Source organism: Pteropus medius, unplaced genomic scaffold, assembly GCF_902729225.1.
Source record: "Pteropus medius unplaced genomic scaffold, Ma_sr-lr_union100, whole genome shotgun sequence".
NCBI lineage: Eukaryota > Metazoa > Chordata > Mammalia > Chiroptera > Pteropodidae > Pteropus > Pteropus medius.
The window spans coordinates 31,408,794-31,434,269 of NW_024340849.1; the positions used below are offsets into that span (position 1 = coordinate 31,408,794).

A 25,476-nucleotide genomic window follows, 5' to 3' on the forward strand; every position below is an offset into this window, starting at 1 on the left:
TCTTAAAGCAGTGTTTTGGCCATTCTCTTGCCAGAATTGTTCAGTGGCTCCCCGTTGCCTCCCTCTCATCTCAGTCTGTCTCATCCATCAAAGGACCAGCTCTAATGCTTTTATAGTCCTGTTAACATTTTCTTCATCTTCTCTGCTAAAGTCCCTATCTCTGCTCTAGATTTCCTCTTCCTCTGGCATAGAACTCATCATGTCCTACCTTATATGAAAATACAAATGAAAATATCTCACCAGTGAAAATGTTGAATTCTTTAATGCATGAACCAAATCTTTATATTTTTGTCCACTCCCTCATTGCTTTGTGCATAAAAGATACTCAACAAATGTTTATTGGTCATCAAATTGTACACATTAAATATGTACATTTCTTTCTCCTGATCCCCTTACTCTTTACTCAAAGTACCTTTCACTTTCTAATTAATTCACAATTTAATCATTCTTGTCAATTGTGCTATCTGCCTTCTACGGTTAGATAATAAACATCCTACCTAGGGCAGATCTGTTTTCTTCTCTGATGAATATCCCAAGTGCTGGGAACAGTGCTTGTCATACTGATTGAGTGAATGAGAGAAACTTGAAACTAAAGGTCAATTTTCCCCTGATTCTTGGGTTTTTGTCAGCTTTCAAGATGATAGACAGTCTGGTGTTGGAAGAGCAGAAGAGAGATGTAGAGAGAGACCCCGAAGTCAGCTTCTGCCACTTACTAGCTGTGCAGCTCTAAGCAAGTTTCTTGACTAACCTGAAGATCATTTCCTCACCTATAAAAGGTTAATATGACCTAAATTATAATGTTTACATAAAGGATTGAATATTAGGAAGAAAAGTCCTACAATAAATAAAATTCAAAGCTGATGATTCCTGATCACTCCTAATATAATATTGACAAAGTTGGTGCTCCACAGTTTCCACGGCTGTCATCACATATCTTCACAACCACTCTGTGAAGCAGGGTCTGCTGTTGCCCCAGCTCCTGGGTGAAGAGAATGTTCCTGCCCAGGAGCACATAGTACTGGGGAGCAGAGCTGTGACTAGACCAGATCTGCTGGACTCAGAAGCCCCTGCTTGTAACTCCCGCTTGCTGTGTATATGCCCTTCCCACCTTCTGCTCCTGGCGGGTGCTCTGAGGGGCCTCTATACTGAGCAGTGCTTCTAGGTCTTTCTTTCCTGCCCTGACATGCTTAAGGGATGCAAAGGGCTGCTGAGTACCAGTGGTCTTCCTAGGTGGGATCTTTATGAACCTGGTCCTCCCAAGTGTGAAGGGCAGAGAAGTCTGGTTTGGAAATTCCCACCTCAATAAGACCCTACCCCTTCTGCTAGGGCACCTCCACTTCTGGGCTGTTTCTTTTTCTCTCATCTCCCCCCCTCATGTGTCCTGCAACAAAGATAAAGTGATCTTGTATTAAGCCTGTTTTAAAAATTGTGGCCTTACTGGTTTGAGAACAGATTTGTTGGTTTATGATTATGATAACCAAGTTGATCATTACAGCCTCCTCTTCTTTTTTTTTTAATTGAAAAAGTACTGAAACTTTTACAAAATTTTTGAGGAATCTATAAATGCCATTTCAGAACATACAGTTAAATCACCAATAACTGTTAATTATTGCAATACAATGAACATCAAAAATAAGGAAGCCTAATTGTTTTCTCTATAAAGGAATTAGCCTTTTCAGGTATTTCTTTGAGCATTTAAAATTACTAAACCAGGATTAATTGAGTGGATCATTTCAGCATCTAAAAAACTATCTTTTAAGTTCCGGGGAATGGCATTCTCTTTTGAAATAGTTTGTCATCTCTTCTAATGCCAGAAGGGTATAACAGGAAATATTAAAATGAAAAATAATTTCATTTATATGCTATAAATGTCACTATTTTTAATTGATTGGGAAGTTTGGTTAGAGGCCAGAGAGAACTAGCAAAACATAAAAAATTTAAAAGGAGAAACAGACATTTAATCTCAAGTACCGTTTCAACAGAGATAAGTTTATTATTTATTTACAGTAGTTATATTGCAGCATTTAAGAGCATACGCTTTGGAATCAATCTTACTAGGCCCGAATCTCTTGTTTTCTGCTTATTCAGTCAATAAGTTTAGACAAGTAATATTTAATATTCTGAACCTTGTGAAGTATCTAAATATTATCTCTAATGTGAGCATGTACTGTTTGTTTTATAATCATTGAAATATAATTTAGATAAAGTCAAGTATGTGAAAATCTCTTTGTAAATAAATGGGAAACATTTTTATGGAATCTTGTGTAAAATTGTCACACAAGATTCCATAAAATGTTTCATTTATTTACAAAGAGATTTTCACATTCTTGACTTTATCTAATAATTTTTTTATTGTTAGTTCATAGTGAACTTTATCTCTTCTTGGATGAACTGTCACTTTCTGCATTAGTGAATTTTTAACTAATAAAATTTTATTGCAGGATATGGAATAAGCCTATGCTAATTCTAAGTTTCTTATATAAAATTATATTTTCTAGGAGAATGCATAGAAGGGCTGCGAGAAAATGACTACCTTCTCATTCATTCCTGCCGTCAGTGGACAACTATCACTGCCCATAGCTTGGAGGAGGGGCACTATGTCATCGGGCCAAAGATAGAGATTCCGGTACATTACGCAGGTAAAACTCCTCCCAGCGGGCAAAGAGAGGGAGAGGAAGGGGACTTGAATATGCTAATTTTTTTCTCCATTGTGAGAAAATAGGACTTGTCTATAAACTAGAATATAATGACTTAGAAGCAAACACTTTTGTGTAGTTATTTGAAAGCTCCTATTCATTTTGTCGTATTTCTAATTAATGCATGTATTAAATGCAGATTCTTATTAGAATTTTACAAAATGAAAAGAATATCTCTGTGTTCTTGGAATGACAGTCAATACACATAGCTAATCTCTGAGCTCCAAGGTCTCTGAATAACCCTGAGCACATCTTGAAAGTTACTTTTGTGAACGACTTTGATGCTGTGATTTCACAAGATAACATTTCACACCTGAGCATTGTGGTCTGGTTTTAAAAGCATTGAATTGGAAGTTCAGATACCTGAACACGCTCCTCTTTGCAAATGTGACATTTAGAACACAGACAGCTGAGGTGACCTCACTGCTTTTGTCAACTTATGATGATAGCTGCCTTCTCGCCTCACTTTGAACTCCGTTAAGCTCAACGATGCCATTTAATTTTTATTGAGCACATTTGTGTGCTAGCTCTCTTTTAGGAGTTTAGGATACATCTAGTGGCTTGAATATATATAAATGCAGTTTTTAAAGAATTTATGTTATTCTGTACTTTCTCTGGTACTTACAGTTCATTATATAAAGGATCTTGACACTTTTTTTTTTTTTTTTTTTTTTGGCTATTTAGTTTTTCCAAGATCTGTAGCAGGACACTTTAGTCGATTAGCTATAAGTTGTGTGGCCTTAGACTGCCATTTGTTTTTGAGTAAAACCTTTACAATGCCTAGAGAGTTGTCTGTTTGGAAGCGGGACCTTGCTGTATTCCTTCCCAGTGTCTAGAACAGCAGCAAATGGTATGCATTCAATAAATATTTATTGAGTGAATGAATAGTTTGGTCCCATTTTTTTTATTCTTAGAAGTCTTTAAGTGCCGGTATAACCTAGGGATCATTCAGCTTCTTAAAAATCCATCATATTCAAAAAAAAAATTATAAGAAAGAAAGCATTTCTCTGACCAGAAACTTTGTCCTCTACAATTATATTTCCTAGCCTCCTTCATGGAAAAAGGAGGAACATATAGCTGCAGAAACTATTACAATTGTGAGATTGGGAGCCAGGACAAAGGTACAGAGAATGAGACAGACCCTCCAGGCTGCCCAGTCTCTCCTGAGCATGGGTCCCACAACAGGTGAGATCCATGCTATTTTACAGAAACTTCTGGTTCCTGTCTTTTTGTGGAAAACTGAAAAGGAAGCATTATGATTATGCTTCATCAGCATACAGTTTCACCTAATCTGCTGTGTTTTTCTCTTGGTAGACAAAATTTTAGTCTTTCTCCCAAATCCATTTTGAATAATTCTGTCAAAGGAGTGCTTTCCAAAGGAGTGCTTTTATTTAATCATTTCCTCAAATCTCATTAGAGACTCCAAACTGCCACTGGACTCTCTGACTTGTTGCTCAAGGCCCTCCAGGGGCTGGTTCTAGTCTACTTCTCCAAACTTACCTTTTCTACTCTAAAGAGTAAACCTTCCACTCTAGCTAGATTAGTCATCTCGCTGTTTCCTGGACATACTGGAAACCATTTATACCGTTCTCCAGCCAGAGTTGCCTTCCTCAGCCCTGCTCTTATAACAGAGCCTGCCATTGCATCCAGAGGGTGTAGCCATCCCCTACTGTCCCCATGTGGTCTCCCAATATACTGATCGTATATCACATTAATTTGGCACATGTCTTCAGTCTTCATTTAGTTACTGTTTTCTACGTCCACACAAATCTTCACTCACCAGTTGAACTATACACTCCTTAACTAGTGAGACTAATTCTAGGAAACCTTTGTGAATTCTTTGGCTCTGTACACAAAAATATGATTCTTAAATGATCTTAAACTTGGCTAAACTTTAGAATCATCTGGGAAGCTTTAAAAAATTTTCGATGGCCCTGGTCCCATCTCCAGAGTTTCTGGTTTAATTGGTCTTGCATGTGGGTGAGGCATCAGGATTTTAAAAGCTCCACCGGTAGTCATATTATGCAGCCATGAATGAGAACTCTTTGTTCTGGAATGGGTAATCACAGTGTCAGATGATAAGATTTTCCCAAACACCTGCAAGTATTTACAAACGTTTTATTATTTTTAACATACTTTTTTATTAATACTTATTCAGCTTCCACTGAGAAGAAATATACGGTATATTCAGCAGCTTACTCTTTATCTGCAAGGAAGTTACTAGTACACTGAATTGGGAAACCAGGCACTGTGTTACAAATGATACATTTTTTTAAAGTAAAATTGAAGTGCTGAGACAAAAGAAACATGAGCACTAAGATCACACCACGTTATGTGAAAGAAGAAAAAAAAAATATTTAAAGCAAGAGAAACACGAAATAAGACTGTCTTAGTTCAGGCTGCTCTAACAAAATACCATAGACTGAATGGGCTATAAACAACAGAAATATATTTCTCACAGTTCTGGAATCTTAGAAGTCCAAGATCAAGACACTGGCAGGTCTGGTATCTGATGAGGGCTCCCTTCATGGTTTGCAGGTGGTCATTTTCTCACTGTGTCCTCACATGGTGGAGAGAGAACAATCACTTCTTATGTCTCCTCTTATAAGGCCACTAATCCCATTCATGAGGGTGCCATCCTGATCACCTAATTACCTCCCAGAGGCCCCACCTCTTAATACCATCACATTGGGGATTTAGGCTTCAACATCTCATTTTAGGAGGACACAGACTTTCATTCCATTGCAAGGACCAAATGGTTATGAGACAATTGATAAGATGATTTCAAAGGACACATTGGGTTTATTTATTTTTTATTTTTTCAAATAATTTGTTTATTAAAAAGTTCAGTCCTTGGAAGAAAGAGAGCATAAAGTTAATTGTGGAGACCAAAACTATCATTTGTATCTCTATCTCTGGTTTATTTAGCGCTGTAATTATAATTAGAAGAAACTCTTATCCAAGCCTATTTTACTCATTTGTCAGAATTTCATCGATTGAGATTCATCTTTCTTTGAGGAAAATTAAGGTAATAATTAAATAAGTTTAACATAGTCATAATTCCTACCAGCTTTGTAATCAACCTCATTGGATTTCTGATTCTGCCATTTACTGACTCTTATTGTAGGCAAGTTACTAAACCTCTCTAAATCTTAGTTTCCTCATCTTTAAAATGGGGATAACTATAGTGCCTTTTTCTTAGGGTGGTTATGAAGATTAAAAGAGGTAACACAGGTGAAATACCTTACAGAGTACTCTCTAAATGTTAGTGGTGATTATAAAAATGATAGCAACAAAATGTTTCTCAAGATTTAACTTTTTATTTTGTACTACTAATTACAGATTGAGTTACTTGTTTGTTCATTGAAGCAAGCTGAACACTGATAACCCTCAAGATTGTTTTGGCTGCTGGTTTTGTAAAACTTTTTATTTTGAGGTTTCACCAGTATATTTCCTTATACCATCGACGCAGTTTTACACATTTTTAACATCATTTTGCCATGTTCTTATCATTCTTTTCCCTCCCTTCTCCCCCTCTTTCTCTCTCTTTACACACACATGCATTTTTGCAGAATCATTTGAGAGTAAACAGCATACATCCTACTAATATTTCACTGTGCATTTCCTAAAAATAAGGATATCCTCTTATGTAACCACAGTGCTATTAGCAAATTCAGGACATTTAATACTTTAATCTATGGTCCATGTTCCAGTTTTGTCAGATGTCCTAATAATGACCTTTATAGCATTGCACCCCTCCCCCGCCGCCCGCTCCAGGACAGCATCCAGCGTAGGACCACTTACTGTATTTCACTGTCACATCTCTTTAGTCTCCTTTAATTGAAACAGTTCCTCAGCCTTTCTTGTGTGAAGAACATAGGCAAGTTGTTTTATAGAATAGTCCTCAATTGGGGTTTTCCCATCTCCTCAGGGATAGATTCAGGTTATACATGTTTTGGATTGCTGTGTACGTGATGTTTCCTTCTCAAGGAATCACATCTGGATTCATGGGATGTCCCTTTGCTCCTTATTGGTGACAGTAATTTTGATCATTTGGTTAAGGTGTGTGATTTCTCTGCTGCGTTATTACCATTTACTTTGTGATTGTAAAACTTTTGCAAGGAAATACTTTAAGATTCTCTAAGTATCCTATTCCTTCTCTCATTCTCCCTGCTTCACCCTCTCAAGCAGCTGTTGATTTCTGTCTGGTTTAGTTTTTGCTGTGAAGGTGGCAAAATGGTGCATTTCTAGCTTAACTCCATCATTAACTTCTTACATTTGCTAGTTGTCATTCTGCTGTAAAAGGGAGAGCTTTTCCTTCTTTTCCATTTATTTATTTACCTACTTACTTATAATTATCAGCATGAAATTATGGATTCTCCAGTCAGTGGGTTATAATATATTATTGTCCTCATTTATATTGATGCTCAATTTGTCCTTAATTTAGCTATTTAGGTACAAGCTTTTTTTTTTATGACATGCCCACTTCATTTTTTCAAGCATGTCCTTATTTTCTGGAAGAGGTAGCAACCATTTTTTTTAGTCAGTATATTGTTTCAGTCAGGGCCACTGTACTGTGCTGTTCCAAGCAATGTTCCTCACTTTGTGGTCTCCATAAATGGTGTCCTTGGAGTTGTACAGTGCACAGCCTGAGAAGCCATATGCAGCTCTATTCACAGATATACTGGAAAGCAGTAAGACTCAGGATTTTTAGGAAATTACAGTTCGGAGTGCCTTTCCCATATTCTTTATCAGAGATTTTCATGACATTCCTCACATGAAAAGAAATAATTTCATAAAACTTTGAGAAAAGATAAATATGACTTGAAGTTTTTATCAGAACTGCACTCTGATATGGTGGCGTTAAGAATCGCCTTATTCTGAATTCTGAAATTATTAGATGTGCTTTGGGGAAAAAAATAAAGACTTCTGGCAAAGTAAGGTTTTCATTTTGGATAAAAGGAGTTTTCTTGGTATAACAAACAATTGATTCTGAGAGAGAGGATGTGTTTGGTCAGCATCACATATTTTGCTAACAGCGGAGAAACCACTCAAAAAAAATTGGCGTAGTGTTTAGAAAAGATTGCTGTTTTCACACAAGTTTTATTCAAAAGGCATCACATATAAATTTTAGGTAAACTTTCTAACTTCTCAGTGCTCTCCAAAGTGCAAGGGTTTCCTAAGAAACATGCAACACAGAACTTGGAATTTTTCTGCATTCGGCTTGCTCAGACCGTCTAAATTACTGCCTGGCACTTAAACAGTTAACTCACCCTGCATGTCCCCGCGCCCCCCGCCCGCCACACACGCACACGCTGCCACACACACACACACACACACACACACACACACTGCATACGCACGCTTATCCTGACAACAAAAACATAAATCTTTTTTAAAAAAGTTAAAAGAAAACCTAGTGCAACTTAATTATGGCCAAGAGTTTCTAAAGATGAGTGATGTTCATGTTACAGTTTGCATTTCTATTCACCACATTCCTTTTGTCTCTGCAGCCCAGACTGGTCAGTCAAGCTGCCCAAGTTAATTGCCACTAAAGCTCATATCTCCAGGTCCCTTTTTGATGCTGACCCCTTTTAGGCCTTAAACCTAATTTAGTATTCACAATTCAACTTTTTTCCCCCCCTTGAAAACTAATAAAAGTTCAGGCTCCGCGAAAACCTGGATATGCCATTGCCTCTGGAATTCTATTTGCCCTTCTAAGAGCCAAGTTTCCAATCTATAAAATGGAGATTTGCCTTAGAAAATGCCAGGAAGAGTCTCTGAGACCTAACTTGTGTAAAGATTCAGCACTGTGCCTGGCATGTGATGAGTACTAAATAAATGTGACCTTCTCATGATCACCTCTCTCATGAAAACCAACCCAAAAAAGCTTTCTATAGAGACATAGCTTTGAGAAACCAAATGGATCAGAATGTGAGGTGCTTGTATATCCGTGGTCCATTAATTTGAGAAGTAGTGGAATTCTGACTGAGTATGAAAATTTAAATCATTTGATGGAATGCTTGCTGTCATCATGGATGAACAGATTGCTGCTTGAACATAAGTATCTGAGATAAACTCCAGCCACGTTTGGCTTCTATTTTTAAATTCTCATCTTCCTGCAAATCCGGTGAATCTATAACAAGCTAAAATGATCTCAGTACTTCCCTCCTAGCTACAATATATACAGAAATAAGTGACACTGGAGCACAAGGTTGATAAGAATTGCTTATGAAGGCTGCAAGTCTCTTATTCAGCAAGCACCTGGATTTATATCCACAGTGCCTGTTTTTAAAAATGTGATGTGCAGTGTCTGTCTCTCGGGCAAAATTATACTCGTGGTATCTAACATAACCCTGAATTGTAATTACTGAACCAAGGGAAATGTCGAAACAAGCTAATTTTGTTCTCCTGGGTTGCAAGTTTAATTAGCATGAATCATCCGTTTACAAAAGTAACTACTAGCGTTGAACAATACTTCGTGTACTTTCTCCATTACGTGATATAAAGTTAATGTGATAAATAGAAAGTAACCAAACTTCCTTTTAAAAAGTCCTAAACAACAGTCTGCTAAAGAACATTTTCCCAGCAGTTTTGCCAGTAATAAATATTAGATATCTAAAAAATAACCATTTTTTTCATAATTGAATCTTTAGGTCATAGTTAGCAATAACTTAAATTTATTTAGTGTTTAATATTTTGTAGGCATTTTGTTAACTCGGCATTTTACTTTCATTTCTTCATGTAACTTTCATAGCAGTCCATGAGGGAAGTTCTGTGATTATCTGCATTTTCCACAAGTATACACTGAGGTTTAGAGATGTTAAGTATCTTGTAATATTGTACAATTGATAAATGTGATTTGAACCCAGAATATGTGGCTCCAGGCCTGCATCCCTCACCACTATTCCCCAGAAAGTGCTAGAAGGCACCTTCCACACAGAAGGCATTCTAACCATCCTAGAGAAGAAAGATCTGATAGATTTAGTAAGTTGAGTGAAGCGTTCACTTTTTTCTCCTTTCAAACACAGCTCCCCACTTGTATTTGACTCTTATGGGAAAATTAGGTAAATATGTATTGATCTAAACTTCTTCCAGATGGATAAGTCATCTGAATATAGGTGACATTCTCATCTCTGAGTAAACTACCAGGAAAAAAGCAAAGACAGGAAGAGCTTCTAGGAGAGCCCCATGGGTGAAGGTGAGGGCAAAGTGTGGCAATCTGCTGGGCACAGGGAGGGCTGGGGAAAGGATCTGTTAAGTATGACTAAGGAAGTTTGTGGTGTTTAGTGAATAAAAGGTGGGAAATTAGATTGCAAAAGGGTAGATTTTAAATGAGTGAAAAGTGAGACAGCAAGGACGAACTACTTTTGTCAAAATGTAGTAAAGAGAATCAAGAGAGAGGACATAGCAGTGAAAGACTTCTAATATTCATAAGAATAATGGAGTCAGAAGAATCCTCCTAGTTTATGAAGAATGATTTAAAAGAGAAAAGAAAGGGGAACTAATTAACATAATACCCTAAGTCTGGGAAATTGTCTTTGCCATTTTTTTCCCTCAAGAAACATTTATTACTCTCCCCATTCGTAGCTGCTATAAAATAGTGTTTGTGGTTATCGTAGAAGTTAGGTGGATATATCTTTCACACTTGGATATTTGCCCTGTATTTTAACTCAAAACAGTGATAAAGAAATTATGTAAGTGTCTACCTTTGGTAGAAAAATAACTCAAGGATTGTTACTAACTCTTGCTGTCTCACCTCTAAAGAATAGTCACCCAAGGAAATTTGAATTTGAATGATATTCATGATAAGATAATATTAGGAAATTACTTTGATTTTGTTAATGTGATACTAGTATTATAGTTATGAAGGAAAATATCCCTATTTTTGAGAGACATATACTGAATTATTCAGAGGGAAAATTTATAAAATACTTCAGTAAAGATAACAGAAATAGATAACAGAAATAGATAAGTTTATCACAATCTATTAAAGTTGTTAAATCTAGGTGAAGGATATATGGATGTGTTTTATCACCCTAATTTTCTGTATGTTAGAAAATGTTTGTAATAAAAAGGAAAAATTAACGCTGACATAGCAGCCAGTGGCACAGTTAATTATACTGTAGAACTCTTAACTGGTATTCTTACCAAAACCACTCTACCTCCCATCTTTGAATCCTATTTATAGCCTTAAGTAATTTTAGTAAGGGTGACTGTTCACCTTTCTCTGGGTTGTTTTGTTCTAGTTTGAAGTATGTGTGGAAACCACCCTGTGTAGGTGAAGTCAGGAAGAAATGATTCTGTTTTCACAGCGTGGTGGAGCCATCCATTTAGTGGCTTCCTAGGCAGACTGGATTGCTCACAGCTCTGGCTAGTTTCCAGGGCCTGACACAGTTGGTGGTAGTGATTTAAGTATACAAGGAGAAAGAAGTGTGTGTGTGTGTGTGTTTGTGTGTGTGTGTGTGTGTGTGTGTGTGTGTGTGTGTGTGTGTGTAAGATTTGGGAAGAAAGGAATTTTATTAGTTTCTTAAAATAAGAGCCATATGGGAAATATGGAAATATGAGCAAATACAGTAGAAGGTTATTTGGTGTCATACAATGTGGCTTTTCTTGATCTAGAGATGTTAGTAAAGTAACTAATAAAAAATTTGAGAATCTTTCAACTGCTATTTTCACATTTCATTCAGCCTGTTTATGCTCGGAATCCTTGCAAATCATCTACAAACAGGAAACGTAGGATAAAGAAAACAAAACGAAACTAAAACTCTGGCCCAAAACAGGGATGGTGTTTGGGGTTCAAAACTCCAAGGCTGCTGTTTTCTGTTTCTTTTCTGCTTGTATGTTGGTACTGAATGGAAAGCTGGTACTTGAAAGGGATAACTCTGGCTCAAGTATAATTTAACCTATGAGATAATGTGATTAACATCAGGTGGAAAGTTTGAAAAAGCTTCTTGAAATCATACTGTTAATGGAGTGTTTATAGCATGGATGGGATGGGCTTGCTTCACTTCCTAAGTTGATTTCCATGTTGGCTTTGTATCCCTAAGAGGTAGTATGATCTCTTAAAAGGTTCTCTGAGCTTTTAGGGATTGCTTTGAGTTTTTTGTTTTGTTTTGTTTTTGTTTTCGTTTTGTGGAGAACAGACTTAATAATGCCTTCCAAAACTGATTGCTGTTCTCGTAAAACTTCCTGAAGTCACTCCACTCCATTTCTTAGAATTGGAACCACTTACCTTTATGACTCACTCTCCAGTGAAGTCGTACACTAGCCTTCTGTTAAACCACTTACCCATCTGGGTGGTTGTCAGGTATAATCGTACATGAAAAACAACGAACCACATGTACCATGCAAACTCTTCTGACATTTAGGGCAGGAGGAGAGATGATTCACCCACTTTCATGTGCCTTTTTAGGAAGTATACATCACCAAGGCCTCCAGCTTGTTAGAACTGGTTTATAGGACATCATGGGGTTTGTCTCTCATATTGAGTCAAGCCAATGAGTGAGCATGAGACACAGAGCTTTTATTTTCTAGATGTGAAAAAGGATTATAGGTAAAGGAAATGCACTGGACACATAATGCTTTTGAAATATTCCATTTCTTCCTTCATGTCTTTTGCATTTCATGAGTTTAACACTCAGTTATGTTTTTCCTTACAGCTTTCATCATGTCGGCTTTCTTCTAATAATGAAGCCAGTCACTTTGGGTGGGAATTTAAGTCCTCAGTCCACCTCATGACCTTTAGTCTTGGCCCCTTAAATAACTGTGTGCCAAGTGTTGTCGATGCTTTCATAGGTGTTTTCCCCTTTCCAGCTACTCTCACTGGGTCTCACTTGCTCCAAAGGCCCAAGTGCCTTCTTTCTTCCTCCAGTCAGTCATCTGTGCTGTTGTCAGGTTAGTTTTTCTCAACTACAGCTCTGTTATTTGACTGCTGGCCTGGACTTTTTAGAGTCATCCCCACGTGAATGCTGACTCTTTGTCTAATGCAGGGCCCTTCTGAAGCCTGCCGTCCACTGGACTGAGAGCTCTCTAGTAGATACCCTGCTGGGTGCCAGCCCCACAGGGTTGCTTATTGTTCCTCGTATAGACCCCACCCACCCTGTCTCACTCCTTGCTGTTCCTAGTACTTGGGAGGCTCACACATAAGAGTCACCGCCCAATTGTGAAATCGTACCTCATCACCATCTTCCTGCAGAAGCTTCTCCTAATTTTCTACAGCATGTGTATAGATAAGGTCCTTTTCTCTTCCTCCTACTTTGGAATCCCTGTAACAGTTTGTGTCCAAGAGTGTTTATGGCTTGCTCTTATTCTGCCTACTGGAGGCTCCTTGAGGACAGTCCTTTCTCTCACAGAATCTAGCACAGGCTTGAATAGTTTTAGGTTAAGGGCTCAATAAATATTTTTGACCAAACTGAAATTGACTCATCTTTAAAAAACAAACATTTCTTTAATAGGTTTACAAAGATGCCTGGAGAAGAGGTCTGGTCTCTTATTCCCTTGGAGCAGGCAGGTATCACTCTAAACACCAGCATGGATATTTAGAGCAGTGACTGTGTGTGCTCTAATAGAGGTACAAACAGGTGCCTTGAATTGTGAGTAAGCAGAGATCGGTTCTGTCTGGGAGAGGGAAATATGGGCATTCTAGACAGAGTATCATCTTGAACAAAGGTTTGGATCGTGGGCAATAGTGACAATAATTTAAATGGTTTGTGGGATAGAGGGGGAAGGAGTATTTAGAAAAAAGGTTAAAAATCTAGCTCGAAACAAACTTGAAAGGATTTGAGTTCTAGGATGAATAATGGGAACTGTAATCTCTGGGCCTTGGGGGGTATCCCTCACATAATTTTTGATTTAAAAAAGATTACATGAGGCCTCCATCCTCCCCACTTCCCCCACTGGTTTGGAATGGAGAATGAGAAGAAGGTGAGAGAAACTGAATAGGAAGTTGTTGAAATAGGCCTGATGAAAGATAAAGTCTTGAACTGAGCTGAGGGAAATACTGATGAGGTAAAAGTTGATATCCAGATGCAAGGAAAAAGGAAAGAAAGATAGTCTGAGATTTTTTTTTTTTTACCTACTTTTTAAGAAAACAAACTTTTTAAATTAAAAAGTATTTGGGTGACAGTGATCAACAAAATCCAATAAGTTTCAAGTACAGTTCAGTAATAAGTCATATATATATTACATTGTGTATTCATCCCCCATAGTTAGATTTCCTTCTGTCACCAAATATTTGACCCCTTTACCCCATCTACCTCCCACTCCTGAAACAAACATTTTTTTAACCTCCCAGGCATAGGCATTTGCTCATGCACACTTTTCCTAATGGTGTTAATTTATTTCTACCATTTTCTTTGATACTAAAACACTCTTTCCCCTTAAAATACATTTTGTCAGCAAAATAAAATTGTTCTGAAAATAAATGAGTAAGAAAGTAAAGATTCAGATTGCTTTTAAAACATCTTCATGATCTTTTGGGACACTTGGGTCCTCCTAGTAGAAGTTTCCCCATCATCTTTGGTACTGGAATTCTAGATTGGGAAGAATGCGCTTCTCGTATCCTTTTAGTTCTTGGGTCTGCCAGGTACATCATCAGAGGTAAGGGTTCCACAGAAAAGTATGTTTGGAGTAAGTGATCAGATTGTAGAAAAAATAAACGTACAAGAATCTCAAGCTCTAAAATATTGATACCATAAAGATTGAATAGCTTTGCCTGTATTTGGCAATTACTTATTTCTTACATCCAGTAGGAATTCTTTGTTCTGTATTTCAGAATCTAGAAAAGTTTGATGAAGTGAACAAAATAGTCTGGTTATCTATTTACAATACTATGATAGAGAAATTTCTCTGTGAAGAAGAATATATGTATCGAACGTTGACTTGTTAAGATCAAAATGCCTGTTATGGAATTCGTCACAGTTCTTAACTCTGTTACATTCTTATTTAAGAAACAGAATGATTGTTTTCTTTCTTTACCATAGACCAGTGGTTCTCAACCAAGTTTAAACACTCAAGCTGCTCAATCAAGTTAAGAGTTTGCTTCCACCTCCCCATCCCTGGGACACTGGACAACATCTAGGGATGTTTTTGGTTGTCACATGAGGAGGAGCGGGGAGCTACTGAACTGTGTGGGTAGAAACAAAGGATGCTGCTCTGCGTCCCACAGTCACAAAGCATTATCCAGCCCACAGTGTCAGTAGTGCCAAGATGGAAAAACCCACGTGTTTGTTATTATTGTTACTGTCTTGTCTTTAGTAGTAGTAGTAATCGGTTTTATTTTCTGCTACATTATCAAAAATTCTTTTTGGAAAGAGGCTTCCAGATAAACATTGATTAGAAAACCAATGTCAGAGTTGACTTCTAAGAAGCCATTGCCCAGACTGTAAAAAAGTTCAATAGTTTGCGAATTGACATTGTTTTCTGTACATGCTGCATGAGACTGATGGCAACTCTGTGTGTCGTGGCAGAAAAATTCGGAAGGCAGCAAAGGAGTTATCTCCTTAGTTGCAAAGCTTTTATCTTCCAGGACTATCCTGACTCTTTTCTTTTCCCTTTATATTGAAAAAAAGGAGATATTCATAAATGCCTAGAATAAACAGATTTTAAAGAAAACAATGTTGTAAAACCTGGTCTACCTGCTTCGGATTGCAATGTACATCTACATGATGTGTGGTTCTTAAAATGCTGTTGAAATTAAGAATTTAACATGTTTTGTCCATGCAGAGTCAAGATCTAGAACCTCCCTCTCCCAAGAGAAGTGTATCACCATTTGTTTTGTTAATTCTTCTCCCTTCCTAACATTTTAACCACAGCCTTTTTTTTTTTTTTTTTTTTAATCTTTGGCCAACTACATAGGGAGTCCAACTCTAGGTAGGAAAGAATACATTGAAGCAGTGCTGCTGCAGGTCTGTGGATATATTCAGACATGGACTGAGTCATTGAATACTACTAGATGCTGGGCAGTGGTACAGAGGGTCAGGGGACAGCTGGAGAAGAGAGAATGGTGGCACGTAAGACCCACAACAGCGAGTACTCAGGGAGTATCTACTATGTTGTGGCAGGGCTGGTGTGTCACCCTGAGCTCACTCTCATGATATTATTTTTGTGTTTTAGAAATAACCCTTTGGCAGCAGGTGGGAATGGTCCTTTGTGACTAGCAAATTGCATAAGTAAGGTGGAAATAGCAAATAATACATTCTGTTGTTCCTCGGGACAGCTCTGGAGTCTCTCACGGGCAGGCTGGGTGAATCACGAAGAGAAGGATATATTCTCAGGTATGAGAAAGCATTTTGATTGAGGCTGTAATTGTTCTTTCTGTTTTTCCATCTTTCCTTTACCTTTAATCTCTTGTCAGCAATAGGCGTATGTAGTGTTCTACTCATCTAGCTCTCATCCTTCTGCTCATCCTTCTGCAGGAAAAGCTCATACATTCCATTGGAGCACCATGCAGAATGGTCTTCTATGTGTTCGCAAGGTATAAACAGGCTACGGAAAGAGCAGTCATGTTATGTTATAGCAACAGTAACCCCATGTCTGAATTAACAGCACAGACAACTATAGAAACTTAAAGAATAAAAACATTTATTCTTTATATATTCTATAGAATTCCTGGCTTATATAACTTCACTTCACCTCAGCCCTGCTCTCCTCCCGAATACACACATACGCATGTTGTTGTGTAGAGAGTGAGTAGTCTTTTTTTGTGAGGTGGTAGAAAGAAAATCAAGTGACGCATTTTACCTGTTGCAGGTACTATTAAGAAATCATCTTCTCTATGATATTGTGGTTTTGGTGAGTTCCCACGTGGCAGCCACTGAGCATGTTGCCACATAGAGGGGCGATGTCCAATAGTGCTGTTGGTGTCCAGTCATTTCCGGACCACTCTTCATCTTCAGCCAGCTGGGCATTGCCACACTGGCCCAGGAACAATGCCAGACCTTAAATGACATGGCTCCAAGATGGCAGGAGCCACATTGGGCCAGCTTCATGATTCTTGGCAAAGACTAAAGTTCATCTCTCCTTCCTTATGGCAGAAAAACAGACAAGATAGTATCAATTTCATTAGAGTCAGGAACAAGATGAGGGTTTCCACTTTCACCTCTACTCTTCTGTGGCTATCTTAGTCAATTCGGGTTGCTATAACAAAATACCACAGACTGGGCTGAGTGGCTTATAAACAACCGAAATTTATTCCTCACAGTTCTGGTTGCATTCTGGTGAAGGCTCTCAGGTTGCAGATGGCTGACTTCTCATTGTGTCTCACACTTTGTCCTCTGTGAGATAGGGAGCTCTGTGGGGTCTCTCTTATAAAAGCACTAATCCCATTCATGAGGGTTCCATCCTCATGACCTAAGCACCTCCCAAAGGCCCAACCTCCAAAGAGTATGATGCTGGGCTTTAGGATTTCAGCATATGAAGAGGGGATGGGGGCGGACAAACATTCAATCTGTAGCAGCACCTAACAGCTTAAATTTTTCCCTCCAACTTGAACCTTGAGTTATACCAAAATGATGATGAACAGAGGAAGTTTATTGTTCTGGCTCAGCCTTGTAGGGCTCTCTTATTTTTTATATACGTTGCCTAACCTTTCTGTGCCTCATTTTCATCATTTATAAAATGGAGATAATAATACCTAATATATTTGTCATGAGGCTGAAACGAGCTTATAACTAGCACACTTAGAAAAGCTTCTAGCATACACTGAGAATCACGTCAGTATTCTCTCCTGCTTTTGCCATTATTTTCTAGCTGATATAGTAAGACACAAAATGGAAATGAGATTTCAAACATTGGAAAAGGAAGAGAAAAATATATGATTTGTCTCATTAGAAAATCCAAGTAAATCAACTGAACCAAAGTTTATAAATAGTATCAGAATTTAGTGGTCAGATGTAAGATTAGGTTATAAAAATCAATAACATTTCTAGTATACTAGAAATAACCAAGTGGAAAATGTAATTTTTATACAGTAATACAGAGCAGCATCCAGAATACATTCTTATATCCCATGCAAAGACCTTACTTCACTTGATCTAAACAAAAACAGTTAAGCCTTGAGGTATCAACATATTCATTATTTGGTAAGATCAGTGATTCTGTCTTGGCATGTGAAAACATGTTAAATATTATGTATAGATTTTTTTTAATATTTAAAATGTTTCTCCTGCCCTTACATGGAGAAATCTGTAAATAAGAGATCTTATTTACAGATTTCCTCTAAAAATCTGTTTTGAGATACCCTGATTAGTTTATACCATACTTTTAATTCAGCCATTTGTCTGAACATGGTGAGGTATGATGAGACAGTTTTCTAAAGATCATTGTCCATACTTGTTTTCAAATTCAACTTAGTGCATGCAGACCCCCTATTAGAAATTAAGGTACCTGGCAGTACGTGTATGATTGCACAATGGTGATTGTGGCAGTTCTTGTTCTGGGATGGTCAGTACTGAATCTCAACAAAATCTATTTGATCACTTTCCAAACAAATATAAATTGAATTGAGGAGCCAAACATTGTCTTTCTTTAATTTATTTAATATTAGAACCACTTCCAAGTCACTGGATCTAGGTTCTAACCATTGCTGTTAATCAAGTGATTTTCATTTGACTGCCTGTAGGGTGGGCAGGATATCTCATGATAATACTGTGTCTACATGAGACAGTTCAAGGCACAGGTTACTCCAGTTGGCAGCTTTTGAATGTACTGGGTTTCTCAAGTGATTCTTGATTCAGTTTAATAGGTCCAAATGGGTAAGATATGAGGTCTCCAACTACATCTGAATGTGTGAAAAAACTCACATAGCTTGAGATTTGCAGTCCTACCAGTATTTAGAATTGCTCTTTCAAGTGTGTGAGCTGTAGGTGGAGTGGAATGGGTTTTAGACTTTGAGTTAGAAGTCATAGGTTCTAATGCTTGCCTCTGGAATTTACATTACCAGCTGTCTAACCTCAAAAGAAACTGCCTTCATCCTTTCTCAGTTCCCAGATTTTTAAAATAGTGATAGTAATATTTGTAAATATTAAAAATATTGAATATAAGAGATTTGTAAAACTGTAATGAACTATTCTTTTCCCAAGCATTACTTTAGTAGATCTAGATTTTCATGGTCTTTCATATACTTAGCACCTTCTTTGGGAACAAGTGGGTGCTCTTTGTGTTTAGAATAAATGATACCTGATCTTCAAGCTATTCCAAATGCCTTCACCTTAAATCCTGCTGTTGGAAGGGCTTTTCCTTTTATAAGTCTCATAACAATTTATTTAAACCATGTCTGGCACTTCAGTATATAAATTGCCTTTTTTTGCATGTAGCTACTACTTTATTGTAAGCTCTTGAATATAATATTTCATTTATCTTTGCATTCTTCGTATTACCTTGCAGTATGCTGGGTACATAGTATTTGCTTAAATGTTTGAACAATTGAATACGTGAGCAAATATTAAATTACATGTCATTTACCATTTGGAGTTCTCAAAGGCACATTATACAGAATAGTCCTTATTTTTAGAATCATTCAGTCATTTTATTTCCACCTTTCATCCTTTTCTTTCTTCCATTATTTCCACATATGATATGTGAGTGTGCGTGTGTATATATTTCTCCAGAGGCACTACTTAAAATTAATGCAAAGTTTATTTGCTTTTGTTGGAACTGTATTGTTTTGCTTGAATCTAAGGAAGGACTGGTCTGGCATAAGGTGAGTAATTGATTATTATTACCGATTTGGTTTAAGCTAGAGGTAGAACATTATATATTATATGGGCACATGCCATAAAGGAGAATATCACTTGCAGAGGAGGTGAGAGTTAAGTCATCGATCCAAGAACACATAAACTCGTATATACAAAACCACCCTCAAATTAAAGGAAGCACTCTTAATTATTGTCCAGAGAGAGAAGTGGTATTGTAGAAAATGACAGAACACAATTAGCTAACTGCCCAGAATAGGAATTTATGACCATGTGACTTCACATGGTGACTTTCACCTTTCTGACATCTACTTTAATGTTCCTCATGTCTTTGAAGACCATGCATGACATATCTGGTAGGAAATGCATGGTGTGAACACTGGGTTCATGTTCTTCACTGGAAGCTAAAGCATTTCACATCTCAGAACTCAGCCTAGTCTTGTCACTGTTGTTTATGAAAGCTGCTGAAATCAAACACTAGATTTTAAGCATCAAAGCTCCCAATCAGTGTATTGGCAAAATGAAATTTGTAAGTACATTGTTTATCAGTAATGAGCACTATGTTTGCAAAGTTTATTCAGAGTGGATACCAATGTGTTCATTTTGCCAGAAATTTTTATCTGTAGCTTTGTAAGTTCTTGAAGACTGGCTTATAAAAATTATGAGACTTCTTATAAGAAACTTCAATTATAAGAGACTTCTCATAAATGACAGTAAATCTGGTTCACTTTAAAGCAGATGGCTGAAAATAACCAGTTCAAATATCTGAAGATTGAAAACAATGAAGACGACACATAGTGACCAACCTTGATGACCTTCTTATGGAAATATTTGTGTGCAGCTTGAGCATATTGTGTGACAGCTGTTTCAATTTGACATCTTCTTCCTGATGCCTTATTTTTGATGGCTTTGCTTATAAAGGTTTGTCCTGAAGACCTGAAAATTTCACTTGTTCTCTCTGTTTCTTGTTAGAGTCTTCTTGGGAAAATGTGAAAGAAGAGAAAATATAGATCTTTTTCTCTTTTTTCTATTATTTTTATAATTTGACCAAACTAGAAAGTGAGAGAAAGTCCTCTTTAGGCTCTACACTATTTCCTACTTGTTTCTGTGAAAGTGTATTTTGTTCTCTGGAGAACTCGGCCAAGGAGAATAGGAAGTGATGAGCTCAGCAGGAAGTGCTCCTTATCCATTGTCTTTTGATTCATCCTCCTGAAGAACACGTTGGTTGTCAGTGGACCGCTTTGGACTGCTTTGAGTTCCACACAGTCTTGTCTACTGCATCCCATGGTTCCCTTGACTGTATATAACTGTGTCTGTTCCATGGTGGTGGCAAGAAATCCCCTCTCCCCCAATTGGAACCTAGTTTTTACCTAAGTAGATAATGTTTCCTTCTATTGAGACATGCCTCTATTAAGACAGAAAAAGTTGAGTTTTGACATTATAAACAGGAAACGGGGTTATCTTCCAAGTTAATAGAATGATTTTTTTGTGTCCCCTCTAGCTAGGCTATTTTTATTTATTTATTTATTTATTTTTTGCTAGGCTATATTTTGACTGCTTAGTTTTTCATTCTCTAGTTGAAAATAAACATTCAGATATTCTTCTACTTTATTGAATATGTTCCTTCTAACAACTGCTAGGATAACTTATACAGAAGGGAAATTGTCACAAGAATAGTGAGAATCGGAGTGAGGGTGGGAGGAGAGAGAGCCATAACCGAAATGGAGCTGTTTAGGAGCCGCTGTATCTGTGTCCCTCTACTAAAAGAATGATATGACACTGGTTTTTTACAATAATGACCCAAGCTCTGCTCTCCTCTCTGGAAGTCCTTTGGGCCTCCCTTTCTTATATTATAATTTTGACCTCTTGCCCCATTTCCTGGTAGAGCAAACCCAAGCCAAATTCATGGCTGTTCAGCTCACTAGGCCAGTTTAACCAGTATTCCCAGCTTTGTTGACATTGCAACACCACACTAGAGAGCTTTGTGTGTTGTTCTGTTTTGTGGTGGTGACACAGACAACAGGTGTGGAAGCTTCACAGGGTGAAACTTGCCCCTCTGTAATGACTCACTGGGTGCTACTCTTTGGGTGTATATTGTCAGTACCCCATTGCTAGGAGGTGATTTCCCCTTAGAGCTATAGCCTCTAGGGCTCTACTCATACGATTTTATGTTTAAACCCCTGGAAACATTCCAAGTGAGTAATTTAGAAGATAGAGTAATTGCTCTCTATCTTCTAAAAATCAATAGTATTGGGTGTGCTTGTTCCTAGGCTGACTGTTCCATGCCGTTTCTCAGAAGTAAGACACAGATTTGTTTTGTCAAAGGGTAGTATATGTCACAAAGTCTTGGATTTTGATTTAGAAAAGAGACTCTACTTCCTTTTATGTGTATGTTTGTGATTCTGATAACTTAAAGGGTGGTTTAGGTATAAAGATATAATTTACTTTATTAGTACTTAATCTTGTTGGCATCAAATGTTCTTTGTGCATGTGCATTATTAAGTATATGTTTGAGATATAGTCACCAAAATGTCAATATTGGCTAGCTCTAGGTAGTGAGATTTCAACTAATTTAAAAAACAAACCAATCCAAATCCCACCTTTAACCCTATTTCTATATCTAACAGCTCCTCAACCAATCATATCTGTTCCTTACCTCTTATTTACCTTATAACTCAGTGTGATCTAATTTTTGTTCTCATAACTAAGGTCCTTAATGCATCCTACTTTATACATAATTGACATTTTTCAGTCCTTTCCTTCCTGGACCTTTTCTGCCACATTTGAAACTACTTGAGTCTTTGTCCTTGAAATTCTGGACTTCTAAAATTCTAGGACATTACCACATGCTCCTGGTTCCTCTCCAAGCTCACTCTCTCATTGTCACCCTCCCCTTGGTACTCAGTGTCACCCAGAATACCATCCTCGGCCCACTTGTCTCTCTCCCTGAGATATGTCTTTAAGAGTGTTCCACTCAGCTCAGTATTGCTGACTCTAAAGTAGCCACCTGCCCTTAAACCTCCTCTTCTTCCTGTACCCTGTTTGGTGGCATCGCCACCCAAGCCAGAAATCTGGGAGTCTTCCCACGACTTCAACCCCCACATCCTGTGATTAAAAGTCTCACTGATTCTATCTTCTCTGCATATCAAATGTGTTCTTTAAAAAAAACAAACAAACAAACAAACATTTCTGCTGCCCTAATTCAAAACCTCTTCATTTTTTACTTATAGTGGCCTTTGAACTGCCTCCAGTTTTATTCTCCTAAAATTTGCTATCCACATAGTAGCCAGAAATATCCTCAGCATTTAAGCCATGCAGTATTTTTAATTTACCCATCTTACACTTTTGCTTTAAATCCATCCATGGAACCTCAGGCCAACAAGAGAAAGTCAAGATGACAAAGTGAGGCACTCTGTGACCCAGGTCCTGCCTGTACGTTTCTGCAACATTTGGTGGTGTTCCCTACACGCGCTATGTCATTCCTTTGTTCATGTTCTCGTTCCCACCTACAAAGTCATCCTTCATGCAAGAAGCCTCGTCTGATGCTTCCCTAGTGTTCCCGTGGCACTCCGTCTGATGTCACATGCCCACATTTATGATGGTGTTCCCCAGTAGGTCCTCAGCTCTTTGAAGACAAGTACAGATTTTCCTTTGTATCTCGAGTACCTATCAGAAGATCTGGCATGTAATAAGACAGTAAGCCTTTGGATCAATGATGTATTTATATGGCTCAAATTGCTGACAAGAATTAGGATACGTAAAGATTGCAAACAGCAGGTAGTTTGAACATAATCTTAAGTGTTACCTTGGCTTCTATCATTGATAGCCAACCTAAGTGGTGAAGGGGACAAGAATTTAGTTTGAACAGTTGAATATTTAACCCTCTCTTGTTATATGCACTATAGCACTATACAGTATTTGATTTATCGTGAAAATTTAAATACAAGAGAAATAGAATTTTGGAATCAAAAGAGGATGGCTTATAAATTGAGGAACATGGGCTTAAATAATTTCACAAAACATGATTGTAAATGTTGGGAGTTATACCCGTGGTAAAAATTAATCTTACATTTTTATAAGCTTGTTGATATAAACTGTGTGGTCACATTTACTTTCAAATTGCCACAAAGTGTATAAATCATCAGGCAATAGAAACTTTTATAACTTTCTTCATCTAACACTTGTATAAATAAAATCTTGTCTTAAGAACTTTATGATGATGCTTATAGCAACTCATAGCTTAAAGAGAAGGGTTATCTTTTTCATCCCCCAGATTTAGCAGTTGATGGATGTGAAAAACACATATGCAGTTAGGGTCAAACCCAGGACTAACAGCCAGGCCACTGCTTGCTCAGTCTTCTCTTCATTATTTTCTACATGATATGGACAAATCCATACCCAGGGAGAAAGATGCTAAAATGATGGCTTTGTCAGAGTGACACTGGAAGAATTCACTGATGTTGGTTTCTTCTTTATTTACAAGGTGCCTTGTAATATAGTTTAGTTCATCAGGAAGAAATTAAACTAGAAGTCTTTATTTTAAATGATACCTGAACCCTCCTCCCCCCCAAAAAAAAACCCTGATGTTTTCAAGTGAGAGAATTGTTTACTAGCAGTCATGAAATTACCATTCTCTCATTTTAAAATTCTATGGGGTCTTGAGATACGTATATTTATTTAAAATGCAGCAAATTACATTTTCAACAAAGTATCTATTTGTGCTAAAGAAGAAAAGAGTTTGGGGTTGGTAAAGTAGTAGGCTTTCAAAAACTTTCTTCAAGGCTAATTCCTAACTCTCCCCTAAAACATACAAAAAAAATATTTAACACATGCAGACTTCAAGAAATTCGGATCATTGTCCAAATTCATGATGCAAAAGGCATTCTACATTTTCTAAAGAAGCATGTGGTCCCTGAAATGTGAGTATACATTTGGAATTAGTTTTGCCTGTCACTCACTCACTCTGAGGACCTCTGGTACATGCACGTGTGCCAGCATATAGTCATGTTAGAGCTTATTTGTGGGAAAGGCAGTATAACAAAAGCAACTTCTGTTGCCACAACTTTTCTGATCTGCCTTCACTAGGAGCACTGGTATAGATGTACCATTCAGATCAAATGCAGATTAACTGTCCACCTTCTAAAAGGACAGTTATTATATTTTACGTTGAATTCCCAAAGCAGAATTTTCTTGGTTAGTTATATTTCAACAAAAGTGCTAGGTGATGCCCTTTATTTGTTTAATTTTACCATTATTATTGCCAGGGAATTGTGTTTCTCAGGTCCCTGATCAAAATGCAGAGCTTGTTGTTGAAAAAGCCACGTTCATATTGTGTGTGCATGTGAAGGGGTGAGGAAGATGGGGAAGAGGAGAAGAGTATGTGAAAGAATGAGAAAGAGTGGCCAGGAATGAGCTAGTAAAGTAACTAGGGCTAGACTGCGAAAGGTCTTTGTAGATCTACATCTATTCTTTAAAATGAATAATTTAACTACTCGGTACTTAGCACCAGGGTCTGTGGAGACTTTATGGCCTTACTATATAAAAGGTAGATAGTAGTTATCAATAAGGCAGTAGGAGCAACAACTCAGGGTAGAAAAGGAGAATGGTGTTTTCACTCACTAAAGAAATATTTAGACCTCTCTCAATTCTACTGTGCAGCATTTTTGCCTGATATTCCATGAAAATTACTTGACTGTCATCAACTGTGATACATTGCTAACACATGCGAAGATCCACGGATTCACAGAAGTTTGATCATGTTTTGAAGTAATAAATATTCCTCATTGGTAGCAGACATTTATTAAGCATTTTTTTCTGTGGAGAGCCAAGCACTGGTGATTGATAGAAGGAAGAGGATGACAGGCAGTGACACCGCTCTGTATACTCCGATGCTAATCCACATCCATAGAATGTACAACACCAAGATGGGCCCTAATGTAAGCTGTGGACTTTGGGTGATAATATTGTGTCAATGTAGGTTCATCAGTTTTAACAAAGGACCATTCTGGTAGGGGATGTCGATAATGCGAGGCGGACTATGCACGTGTGGGAGCAGGGGGTATATGAGAAATCTCTGGACCTTTGCA

General features: G+C 37.5%; 1 protein-coding gene across 2 annotated transcripts in view; it reads left to right on the top strand.

Moving 5' to 3' along the window:
• Positions 1–25,476, top strand: part of GAREM1 (GRB2 associated regulator of MAPK1 subtype 1) — a 174,267-nt gene that overhangs the window by 61,037 nt on the left and 87,754 nt on the right. For both annotated transcript variants that reach the window (XM_039843800.1, XM_039843803.1), the window contains exon 2: positions 2,499–2,639. In XM_039843800.1, coding sequence (XP_039699734.1) covers positions 2,499–2,639 — 141 coding nt within the window. The remainder of the gene's footprint in view (positions 1–2,498; positions 2,640–25,476) is intronic.